The sequence below is a fragment of the Erinaceus europaeus genome, chromosome 20 (genome assembly GCF_950295315.1).
Source record: "Erinaceus europaeus chromosome 20, mEriEur2.1, whole genome shotgun sequence".
Classification (NCBI taxonomy): Eukaryota; Metazoa; Chordata; class Mammalia; order Eulipotyphla; family Erinaceidae; genus Erinaceus; species Erinaceus europaeus.
Window position 1 is genome coordinate 31,249,007 of NC_080181.1, and position 13,124 is coordinate 31,262,130.

Genomic DNA, 13,124 nt, shown 5'->3' on the forward strand with positions numbered 1-13,124 from the left:
TGACACTGGTCTCTGAGATGCTTTGCACATTAATTATAGCATTCTATCAGGGAAAGATCTGACAACTGTAGACTCGAGGTTGGTAGCAAATAAAGACAACATCAAAGGTACTTTTTTCTTCATCTGAACCTTTTCTCTCCGTTCCTCCACCCTTTCTCACATCAAGGTTAGTAACCACCACCACCACCCCCCCCCCAAATAAAAAGATGTTTAAATACGATCATAGCAAAGACTGTAGAAACAATTGGAAGTTTCTTTCCCATTGGCACTCTCTCTCTAGGGATTCATGCTGATTTTCTTCTCTGTATCCTGCATTTTCGAAATTCTTCTTGACACGTTCCTGATTCTTCTTGTGAATTTGATAACTCTTGCTGGAATAGGTTTTAGGCTGATCTTCTGCCATTCTGGTAATGGAAGTAAGAGAGTTTTCATATATATAAAGAGACTGTGGGTTCCAAACAGTGTGCAGAAATGTGCGGAAATGGTGAGGTTGAGTTTATTACTCGACTGAGGCACAGGCCTGTCATTACCAAGGAATGGGACAGAGCCAGATAGATATTGCCCTTCTTTAGAAAGTAGTCGTTTTGTTTCTGTTATGATTGTTATCATTACTGTTACTATCCTGACGGGAGAGAAAAAAAGGGTGTCCTTAACAACGTCTCAGAACAAACAGCAATCATAACATAAATACCATATCTATCATTTAGTTTTTGTATTACATTAGTTTCTTGCTGTTGTCTGTGTACTGCTCTGAATCAGTGCATCCACACAGTGTTATGAAGAGAATTTATCACCGGACAGATTGCAGGTGACTGACAAAAGCAACAAGTGTGCAGTACTGGCGAATTTCCCAAGCACTTTCCTGTGTATTTTTGTACATTTTTTTAATTCAATTTGTTGATTTGTTGCTGTAAGCACCCCATGTAAGGTATTAGGGTTCTATTTGTCTTATGCCTGGGAAAATGTCTCTCTCAGTTACCAGGGAGAGTCTCAGTGTAAGATTATGGTCCCATTAATTGTTTATTTTATTTTTAGAGGCATGTTTTTCTGTTTTATTTTTATTTATTTATTTATTATTGGTTAGAGACAGAGAGAAATGCAGAAGTGAGGGGGAAATAGGGAAAGAGACAGACACCTACAGCCTTACTTCATCACTACAGGTGGAGACCAGGGACTTGAACCTGGGTGGGTCCTTGTACCTTCTTTGACTCTTGAAAGAATCTCACTTTCAGGGCAGGGGGATAGCTTAGCAGGTAGAGTGCATACTTTAACATATTCAAGGGCTCAGGTTCAAGGACACAGCATTATCTACTCCATAAGATGGTGTGATGTATGTCCTTCTCTCTCTCCCTCACTATCTTCTCTCTGTCTCTAACTGAAATTAAAGAGGAAAAAAAAATGTCTGCCAAGAGAGAAGAGATTGTACAGGCTCAAAAGGGAAAAAAAAATCCCAGTTTACATGATAAAATATATCATCACATTAATTATTCTGATTTTTATCATTTACAGGCAGGGTGGAGGGGTAGCTGGATTAGCCTGCTATGTAAATAGCTACTTCTCATTATTCACTGAAGGAAAAATCTCAGGTGACCAAGCAGAGAAACAGGAAATCCATTGTGTCTTCTAGGTCTTTTTTTTTTTTAAGCTTTTCTTTTTTTTAAAATTTTTTTTAAATATTTATTTTATTTATTTATTCCCTTTTGTTGCCCTTGTTGTTTTATTGTTGTAGTTATTATTGTTGTTGTCGTTGTTGGATAGGACAGAGAGAAATGGAGAGAGGAGGGGAAGACAGAGAGGAGGAGAGAAAGATAGACACCTGCAGACCTGCTTCACCGCCTATGAAGCGACTCCCCTGCAGGTGGGGAGCCGGGGTTCGAACCGGGACCCTTATGCCGGTCCTTGTGCTTTGCGTATCTTCTAGGTCTTAATGCCATAGTCTTTCCTTAGTTAGAAGCACAGGATGAGACCTCACCTAGGAAGTCCGGTAGGGAACGAGTTGTCTAGATGTATAAATTTCCAGTGGACACAAGGTGCTTTACGTGACAGGAAAATTTCAGCCCTGTCTCCTTGCTCTTTGCTTTCTAGGCATGCATGTGGTTAGAATGGGCTGTGTTCCTTGTTGGTTTGTCCTCAGGATCTTGAATCTTAGAGCTCTAATAGATCAAAACATAGGAAAGTGAGCTTATCTACGTGGCTGTCTAACTCTAGTATATTTCATATTTTATATACTCATTTTTGTAGATTTGTATACTAAAATCTAGCCTATTTTACTAGTGTTTCACTGCGATTTGGGATGTATGCATGTAACTGTTCATATGGTTATTTTCTGTAACTACATGGTTTGGGATACAGGCATTAGCTGTATATGTCAAGATTCAGTCTAAATGATACCTAGAGATTAGGATTCACCTAATGGGGAGTTGGGCGGTAGCGCAGTGGGTTAAATGCACATGGCACGAAGCACAAGGACCGGCGTAGGGATCCCAGTTTGAGTCCCCAGCTCCCCACCTACAGGAGAGTCACTTCACATGCAGTGAAGCAGGTCTGCAGGTGTCTCTCTTTCTCTCCCCCCTCTGTCTTACTCTTCTCTCTCCATTTCTCTCTGTCCTGTCCAACAATAATGACAACAACAACAGCAATAATAACTACAACAATAAGAAACAACAAGGGCAACAAAAGGGAGGGTAAATAAAAAAATGAATAAATGAATAAAAAAAATTTTAAAAGAATTCACCTAATGGGTCTGACCCAGATCCCACTACTACAACAACTTGGTAAAATTGGGATAGAATGAATGTCAAAATTATGAATCACCTACTAAAGGCCAGTCATCTTCTATGCACTATGCTTGATGCTGGGAGGAAAACAAAGAAAGAGTTCAGATGGTCCACTGGCCAACTAAGGAAATGCTGGTGATGGAAGCTTTATAGGAGAGGCGGGAGGAAAAATGGTGTGGTGCCTAGGAATTGAACTTAGAAATGCTACTGCTTTCTGCCGAAACCACCATTTTGTATTTTGCTTTCTCAATTAATAATTCTGGTATTTTTTTTTCTCTCTCTTTCTCTCTTGCTTTACCTCACCTTGTCCTGCAGCCGTGGGCTTTGTCAGCGAGGATGAATACCTGGAAATCCAGGGCATCACCCGGGAGCAGTCAGGGGACTATGAGTGCAGTGCCTCCAATGACGTGGCCGCCCCCGTGGTCCGGAGAGTAAAGGTCACCGTCAACTGTAAGTGGTCTGCTGACTGTCACAGACACAGCACTGCAGGGCTCACAGAACCCCATGCTGACTCAAAACAGAAAATAAAACGTGGCACCATTGTCTATGTTCTGCTGTCAGGAGTAACTCTAAGGCCATAGAGATATCTAGCTGGGCAGGGCACCTGCATTGCCATGGTGCAGTCCAACTTCCAGTCCACCATCACAAGGGAGGTGCTATGGCAGTACAGTAAACCCTGGAGCTTTGAGGATTTTATTTTATTTTCATGACTGAGACAGGGAGGACAGAGTGAATGACAGAGACCATAGCACTGAAGCTTAGTTCAGTGTGGTGGAGGCCCAGCTCGAACCTGGGTTGCACACATGGCAAAGCAACACACTATCCAAGTGAGCCCATGTTGATATCTGGGTGTCTCCTCTTCTTCTGTCTTTCTGTCTGTTTGTCTGTCTAATGAAAATGTGGCCTGTAGTAGTAAATCATGTATGTGTCATGCTCTGTGTAAATCTCAAAGAAACAAATTTAGGGGGCGGGGCGGTAGCACAGCGGGTTCAACACACATGGCTCAGAGCGCAAGGACCTGATGCATAGTTTGAGCCCCCAGCTCAACCTGCAGGAGGTTGCTTCGCGGGTGGTGAAGCAGGTCTGTAGGTGTCTGTCTTTCTCTCCTCCTCTCTGTCTTCCCCTCCTCTCTCAGTTTCTCTCTGTCCTATCCAACAACAACTATGACAACAATAACAGTGACAAGGTCAAGAACAAGGGCAACAAAATGGGAAAAATAGCTTCAGGAGCAGTGGATTCGTAGTGCTGGCACCGAGCCCAAGCGATAACCCTGGGGCAAAAAAAAAAAAATCAAATGCTAGCTTAAAAAAAAACGTAGCTGGAGAGCCAGATGGTGGCACACCTGGTTGAACACACATGTCACAATGCACAATAAACCAGGTTCAAGCCCATGGTCCCCACCTGAAGAAGAGAAGCTTCAGGAGAATTGAAGCGGAAGGTTCAGGCATCTCTGTCTCCATCTATCTCCCCCTCCCCTCTCAATTTCTGTCTCTAACAAATAAATAGTTATTTTAATGTAGCTGAAATAATCAACTTTCAGCACCAATTTGACTTCTATTCCTGGATGTTTGTTTAAGGGTATTGAATGTGTTACTTACGTTAACATGTTTCAAAGCTCAGTTTTCACCATATTTTTCTCATGATGCTCCCAGTTTTCTCACCCATTAGACCAGTCATTGTTTTTCTTTCTCTCTTTTTTTGCCTCTTGGGTTATCTCTGGGACTCGATGCCAGTATTATGAAGCCTTATCTCTTGGTGGCCATTTTTTCCCTTTTTCTTATTTTTTTTTAAATTGTGTCCCATTTCACTGGATAAGGCAGACAGAAATTGAGAGAGGAGAGGAATGTAGAGAAGGAGAGAGAAAGATAAACACCTGCAGACCTGCTTCACTGCTTGTGAAGTGTCCCCCTGTAGGTGGGGAGCTGGGGCTCAAACCTGGTTCCTTGTGTAGGTTCTTGTGCATAGTACTCTATGTGCTTAATCAGCTGTGCCACTAGCTGGCCCTAACCAGCCATCTCCATAGTGAGAAGCAGAACAAAATAAACAGTAATAATTTTGGGGGGAAAAAAACTGTGTTTAAAGAAAATATTACAATCTCTATTTACAGTGTACTTATTTTACTTCATTCTTTCATGGGTATATATGCTGAAGTAGATGATTCTTTCATAATCTGAGTATCATATCAATAATGACATGTATTAGAAGATACATCTCAGGGAGCAAAATGGCGGTACACCCAGTAGGGCACACGTTAGTCATGCCATGATGCAAAATGACAGTGATTCAAGTCACTGATTCTACTGCTCATGAAGCTGTGGGTGTCTCTCCTTTTCTCTGTCTCTCTCTTTCTGTAGTTCTCTGTATCACACTCTCTATGAAAATTAATTCTTTTAAAAGAAATAGTGAACACTGGACCCCAGTGAGAACTCCAGTTGCAAAACAAAAAAAGGTAAATCTAGAAATTTGATTTTTTCAAAAAGTAAATATGTATTATTTGTTTCTGAGAGAGAAAACTAGAGATCTAGTGAACACATCAAACCCAGGACCTCATGTTTGAATGCTCTGTACTCTACCACTGGACCACCTTCCCAGCCACTAGAAGCTTCATTTTTTACTAACTGAGGTACAGAATCCAAAATGTTGGAGGGCTCTGCTCTAGCCTTCTTGTTCTTTATCAGCCTTGGGCCTTACTTACCCAGTCCCCTTCCCTCCCCTCTGGGTTCCTCACTATGGTCTCTTGCTCACTACTCATTCTGAGCATTTCCTCTGCTAAATCTGTTCCAAGAAGTCTTAGGATAAATTGAACCCAGAGACTAAACCAGCGGACAATGGGTCTTATCTCTTCCCCCAAGATGGGGTTGGATGGAGGTAGATGCAGTATATGGCTGATTAGTCATGCTTCCCTTACATATTTTTATTTCTGTTACAATTTGAACCTACTTAAGATAAAGAACAAGAACAACTAAGGTCTCTTTTGCCCGAGGCTCCAGAGTCCCAGGGTTCAATCTGCCTGAACCAGCATAAAAAAGAGCTGAGCAGTGCTCTGGTTCAAAAAAAAAAAAAAAAGAAAGAAAAAAGGAACAAGTAAGGGAAGGAATGGGTAACAAGGATACTATTTTTTTTTCTTTTGTACTCTACCACATTAAAAAATTATTAGTGGTTGAATATTGATTTACAAAACTATAATATTCCTACCACCAGAGTTCTGTGTCCCCATCCCCCACCAGCAGAAACTGCAATAGTTCTCCTCAGGTCACAGATATAGGTTGGCTGTCTATCTGTATCTCTATCTATACATGTAGATAGATTGATAGATATATAGATAGATAGATAGGTAGATAGCTAGATAGATAGATAGGTTCTATTTTTTTTATCACTCTGACAATCTTACTTTCACTTCCTTTCGAAGTCATACCTACACCTATTCCACCACCTTCCAAGTGTCAATTCCTTTTTTCCTGTTCCCTCTCAGATAAGTAAAACAGTGCCTGACTTCCTCTAGTGTTTTCCAGATTCACTTCCCTATCAGTGATGGTGCAAAAACCATCACTGGTGACAAATAGTGCAGAAGGTGAGGTTTTTGGCTTCTGTAATTGCTTCTCCATTAGACATGGACATTGGCAGGTTGATCCATACCTCATCCTGTTTCTGTATTTCCCTATACTCTACCACACTTTTAAAAGGGGTTATACACAGTAAATTTAATTAACTTAAAGTGTAAGGAAATGTAAGCAAAAGAAAACACAAATTAAATGAAAACCAGGGTGAGTCAATACATGAAATATATACCCCAGTGACTGGATGTGGACTCATACATAATTTGACTTCAGGTTGGTAAAACAAAGAGGAGAATCCAATAGCTAGCTCACCTGGTAAAGTGCCCGTCTTATGAAATATGAGGGTTTCAGGATCACCGCATACGGCACCACAGAGCCCCCTGAATGGTGCAGTAGTACAGTGGTTCCTCTCCTCTCTCTCCCTGTGTCTGTCTCTCATTCTCTCTTTTTCCCTCCCTCTTTCTTAAGAAATTATGTTAAGTGAAATAAGTCAGAAACAGAAAGATGAATATGGGATGATTTCACTCTCGGGCAGAAGTTGAAAAACAAGATCAGAAAACACAAGTTAGGGAGTCAGGCAGTAGTGCAGTGGGTTAAGCGCACGTGGCACAAAGGTGGTGCAAGGATCCCAGTTCAAGCCCCCGGCTCCCCACCTGCAGGGGAGTCGCTTCACAGGCGGTGAAGCAGGTCTGCAGGTGTCTATCTTTCTCTCCCTCTCTCTGTCTTCCCCTCCTCTCTCCATTTATCTCTATCCTATCCAACAATGACGACATCAATAACAACAACAATAAAACAACAAGGACAACAAAAGGAAATAAATAAATATTTTAAAAAAACAGAAAAAACAAGTAGAACCAGAACTGGAGTTGGTGTACTGCACCAAAGTAAAAGATTCTGGGGTGGGTGGGGGTGGGGGGAGAGTACAGGTCCTGGAATAGGATGACAGAGGACGTAGTGGGGGTTGTATTGTTATGTGGAAAACTGAGAAATGTTATGTACGTACAAACTGTTGTATTTACTGTAGACTGTAAAACATTAATCCCCCAATAAAGAAATTAAAAAAGAAGCATTATCATAGGTATGCATGTCAAAAAAACACCAAAATATATAGGACTCACTACTGCCTCGGTTTTGGGCACTGATGGGGGCCATGAGGACATACCCTTGGAAATAAGGGTGGCTACTATAACTATATAGTCAAGGTCAGAGATGATATTTCTGCACTAAAAAGAATTGTCATATAGTTTTGTTCAGTAACACACTTCAGTGCAAATAGTGGCGATGCTAAGGGTATTTTGATAAAGATTTCAAATGAATAAAGGTCAAACATCTAGGTCTAGTTTGGTCTGGCTTGATCCAGGGACCCAGTTGAGAATAGCTTAGAGAATGACTGATCTGTTTATCCTTTGGCAATTTTCTCTGAATATTATTTCTTGCAAGTGAGCTTTTGATGGGAATTGAATAGTTCGAGGTTACATACTCTGGCAAGAACTGATGTGCAGAAATTCTATAAGGCTGATTAAAGGTGCTGCCTGTCAGACATGCAATGTAGGGAGGCTCCATCCTATGAAAGTTAAAAAGTTTAAGCAGAGGGGGTCAGGCTGTGGCATAGCCGGTTAAGCACACATGGTGCAAGTTCAAGGACCTACATAAGGATCCTGGTTCTAGCCCCTGGCTCCCCACCTGTAGGGAAGTCACTTCACAGACGGTGAAGCAGGTCTGCAAGTGTCTGTCTTTCTCTCCCCCTCTCTGTCTTCCCCTCCTCTTTCCATTTCTCTCTGTCCTGTCCAACAATGAACGGCATCAATGATAACAATAACAACCACAACAAAGGCAACAAAAGGGGAAAAAATGGCCTCCAGGAGCAGCGGATTCATGGTGCAGGCACTGAGCCCCAACAATAACCCTGTAAGCAAAAAAAAAAAAAAAAAAAAAGTTTAAGCAGAAATGCTGCCTGAATGTTTCATCCTTCCATCTCTGCGCAAAGCACAAGAAGAACAGTAACTGCTAGGACTCCAGGCCTTCTTTGAAGACTGTGTTGAATGAGGGGGCTGGGCGGTAGTACATTTCATAGAGCACATACCATGGGTGAGGACCCAGGTTCAAGCCCCCAGCCCCTACCGGCAGGGAGGGAAGCTTCAGAAATGGTGAAACAATTCTGCATGTGTCTTACTGTCTTTCTCTCTCTATCTCCCTTTCCTCTCCACCTCTCTCCGAAGTCCCATGTTCAGCACCCCCATACCACTATAAACCAGAGCTGAACTGTTCTCTGGCAAAACTAAAAATGTTGAATAGTTCCATTTAGTGGCACAATGTGTTTGGCAATTTGTCAGCCTGGGAAAGCAGAGGTACAGCAGGGAAGGGGTGGGGGAGCAGGATCCAGGGAGAAGGCAGCCTGCGTTCCTTAGGGAAGCATTTTAAACTGCTACAAGCTATGTTCTCTTGACAGATCCACCCTACATCTCAGAAGCGAAGGGTACAGGTGTCCCTGTGGGACAGAAGGGGACACTGCAATGTGAAGCCTCCGCGGTTCCCTCGGCAGAATTCCAGTGGTACAAGGATGACAAAAGGTAAAGACACTCCTCTCCCCTAACAAGCCCACCCATCCAGAAGGCACAATTTTCTGGGCTCCTGAGACTGCAGATAAATTCTTACCCATTGTTCCTCTGAATTTTCTTCCTTCTAAAGAGAAACCAGTCAAACAGGTCTTTCCTTACCCTTAATTGAGTTTCAGCTTTATTTTTATGTTTTTTTTTTCTTTTACATCATCATGCACAAGGACCTCTCACCATACAATAAGCCCAAACAAACAAACAAAGAAACAAAATGGTATTAGGACAGCAGATCTCAACAGTAAGGCCACCAGGAACATTGTAAGGCCTGTGAGTTTTTTTATAGGTCCAGAACAATAATGTGTCTGGCCTGGAATTATTTTGAACACATTCTCAGACTTGCATTAAGATTTTAGGAACGCTCAGAGGGGACTAGGAATGGCTCCGGGGTCTCTAGCTCTGTCCCAAACTCTAGTCAGCAGTGTGGATAAAATACTCCAAGACCCCACAGAGCCCCCCTTTTTGTCCAGGCTGTTCTTTCACTATAGGAGAGAAGCCAGGGGACCACTCCCTCCTGTCTCTCCCATTACCACAGTCACCATCCAAGTATTTGTTGTGATTCACTGAGGGTTGTCACTGTGAAGAGTTATCAAACGTCTTGTCAGTCTGGGGTTCAGCATCTCAGTCCAGTCAGGCAACAGGACAATTATTATTATCAGAGAGTGATTTTCAGGTGGGTTTCCAACAAATAAATGCACAAGGACTGCCTGTGTTTGAAGGCTTTCATAGAGATGGGGGTGGGAGGGCACCACATCTGAAGGGGCATCTGAGAGGAGGGCACAACTGCTACCCAAGTTCAGTCTGTAAGGAGACGTGGAGAGATGAAACAAAAGAAAACACATTACCAAAAAAAGTTTATTTTTTTGATCAGATTAGAAGGGGACCTTAACTGCAGAAAAATAATCCCCTTCACCAAATGACAGAACAAACCAAGTGTGTGTGTGTGTGTGTGTGTGTGTGTGTGTGTGTGTGTGTGTTGAATTTAACTTAAAAAGTGGTTTGTGGGGCTTTGGCGTGTGAAAAGGTTCACTGCAGGGAGCTAGAAACTGGTTTAAACAATACAAGGTTTATTAGGGTGAAACAGGTAAAAGGCAAAATAAGCACCTATTATCAAGGGTTAAGAGTACACTAGGTCCATAAAGTCTGAGTATAGTTATCAGAAGTTTAGTCCCATAAGATAAACAATTATGAGTTCTGGTAAAGGTTGCTCATGGCTGTAGAGGGTTCTAAAAGTTCACCAGCTAGCAGAGTCACACATGTTTAGTTCCCAGGAGAAGTAGCCATGGCGGATACCTGGCGCACCTCTGTCGAGATGCTTCTGACCAGGAGAAGAAGCAGCAGCCAAAGAGAGCGTGACTTCTGGCTGGCTGTACTTTTAAGTCTTTTCAGCCACCCACAGTGCTTTGTAAACAGCACAGACTGAATCCATCCACAGTCCACCATGTGCCTGCACAGATCACTGCATACTCTGTCGCCAAAGCTGACATCAGCACTGTGCCGGGACTTCCATGCATGGTCGCCAGTATACTGCATCACCACATATATATCCTATAACAATGGGGTAAAGCATTCATCATCTGAAGGGAATCACAGGTACCATTTTATTTATTTAGTTAGTTAGTTATATAGTTAGTTTACTAGTGATTTAATAATGATCAGCAAGATTGTGGTATAAGAAGGGTTACAATTTCATACAGTTCCCACCACCAGAGTTCTGTGTCCCATCCCCTCCACTGGGAACTTCCCTATTCTTTATCCCTCTGGGAGTATGGACCAAAATTCTTTATGGGGTGCTGAAGGTGGGGTACAGAAGGTCTGGCTTCTGTAATTGCTTCCAGCTTTCTAGTCCTATTCTCAACTCTGACACCATTTTCCCAGACAATACTTTTAGCCCACCTGCATGTTAGCTGTTATGCTCAGGCAAAAATTACTAAAGTCATGGGCCACATGACATACCTAAAATGGACTTCTTAGCTTCTTCCCATACAAACACCCCTAGTGTCATCAGCTCTGTTCCCTTCTCTGGATTCCTATTTATTCAACTATTTGTCCTGCTTTATATCTTACCACTTTTCAGTTACCAAGTTATCTTATTTTAATATTTACCAGAGTACTGCTGAACTTTGGCTTATGGTAGTACAGGGAATCGAACCTGGGACCTTAGATGCCCAGGCATTAGAGCACAACCATATGCTCTTTCTCCCCCACCAGCTATTTTCATGTCTATATAACTGATTTAGCCAGAAATTATCAAGGCTCACAAGTGGATTGAATTGACAAAACTGAAATACAAATTTCCCCTGCCCTTTTACCTGATTTCTGGCTCTTTTTCTGTACACCTGGTTGAGTAATTCCTCTGCTTTACTCTGTCAATGAGAGAGGGAGAGGGAGAGGGAGAGGGAGAGGGAGAGGGAGAGGGAGAGGGAGAGGGAGAGGGAGAGGGAGAGGGAGAGAGAAACGGTGAGGCATATGTTACCCTTCCTTTGATATCAGGGTTATATAAAAGGGAGTTTATGTGCCTCCCCATGCCCTCAGGTGCTTCTCAAGAAAGTTTGGAAAATTCTAGACTTGGAAAATCAGGGTCTAGAAAGAATTTTAGATTGGGTTTTAAGATCTGCATGATATAGAAGGACTTATGAAGGGAAAAAAATGAAGAAAGGTAAACAGCAAAGAAGGTATTCCTAGGACATCTGTGTGAGAACCACCAGGCTTTGGGTTGGGTCACTATTGCCTCTTCAATGAGTTTTGGGTCTCTTTTTGTACAAGGTCAGTCAGGCATCAAAAACTCTTCTAGTGTCTGAATCAGTTTATGAATTTCATTTTGATCCAGGTCACTCGGTCATAAGATTTCTAGATCTTTCCAAATGAGAAACAAAATTTACTTATTTAAAAATAATCATTAGTGGGGGCCAGGCAGTGGCACACCGGGTTAAGCAAACACAGTTTCCACGTCCTTGCGTGTCCAGTTTGAGCTCCTTCTCCCCACCTACAGGGGAGAAGCTTCATGAATGGTGAAGCAGGGCTATAGGTATCTTTCTTTCTCTCTATCTTCCCCTCTCCTCTCAGTTTCTGTCTATCCTATCAAAGAAATAAAGAGGAAAGAAAAGCAGAGAAAGAATGGAAGAAAGGGAGGAAGAAAAAAAGAAAGAGAAAAGGAGCTGGGTGGTAGTGCAGTGGGTTAAGCATATATGGCTCAAAACAAAAGGGCTGGCGTAAGGATCCCGGTTCAAGCCCCCAGCTCCCCACCTGCAGGGGGCCCGCTTCACAAGTGTGAAGCGGTCTGCAGGTGTCTATCTTTCTCTCCCCCTCTCTGCCTTCCCCTCCTCTTTCAATTTCTCTCTGCCCTATGCAACAACAACAGCTATGACAACAGTAACAACTACAACAACAATAACAACTGCAACAAGGGCAGCAAAATGGGAAAAATAGCCTCCAGAAGCAGTGGATTCATAGTGTTCGCACCGAGCCCCAGCTATAACCCTGGAGGGGAAAAAAAAAAAGAAAGAGAAAAAAAGGGAAAGAAAAATGGCCACCAGGAGCGGTAGATTCTGAGTACAAGCAGAGAGCCCCAGCAATAACCCTGATGACAATCATCATTAGTGATTTAATAATGGTTTACAATATCATTATAAGCTGACAGCTTATTACACAGCCCATTTTATAGATGAAATAACTGGAGAAGAAGGACGAGCAAGCTAGTAAAGGCTTAAGAAGTAGCTGACTTTCTTTTTCCAAGAAGTCAGAATCAAGTAGAAAAGAGTATAGCACCATCCCAATGAGTAAGCCCGGCTTTCTTAGAAAACTTGCTTTGCCTGGCCCTTCTTTTGTTCTGAGATAAAAACTGAGGCAGGAGGTTCCAATGTCAGAAGACAAAGAGCGTAATAAAAACAACTGAGCTACAAGGTCAGTGCCTGAACTTGCAATTGTCCAGATAGTCGAGAAAATTAATCAGGTGCATCCTATTTTTTTTTTCTAATTCTAATTCTTTGTGGTAGAAAAGTGTCGGCAGGGAACGAGATCTTAAAATACATTTGGGGAAGGCAATGGACAAAGACAAGCAATGTCAAGACAAGAGAGAGCTCTGTTTTGTGGAGCAGCTGAATCATGGGAGAACTTCAGTCCTTAGGAGGTAAGAGCAGGAAAGCACCTGGCAGGGTGTGCAGCAGACAAGGTTCAGA

At 42.4% G+C, this 13,124-nt stretch overlaps 1 protein-coding gene across 7 annotated transcripts in view; it reads left to right on the top strand.

Annotated features, from left to right (window-relative positions):
- Positions 1 to 13,124, top strand: part of NTM (neurotrimin) — a 1,300,688-nt gene that overhangs the window by 1,260,344 nt on the left and 27,220 nt on the right. For 6 of the 7 annotated variants that reach the window (XM_060180190.1, XM_060180189.1, XM_007539606.3 and 3 more), the window contains 2 exons: positions 3,093 to 3,227; positions 8,784 to 8,904. In XM_060180190.1, the coding sequence (XP_060036173.1) occupies positions 3,093 to 3,227; positions 8,784 to 8,904 (256 nt within the window). The remainder of the gene's footprint in view (positions 1 to 3,092; positions 3,228 to 8,783; positions 8,905 to 13,124) is intronic. The other variant, XM_060180192.1, reaches the window with a different exon arrangement.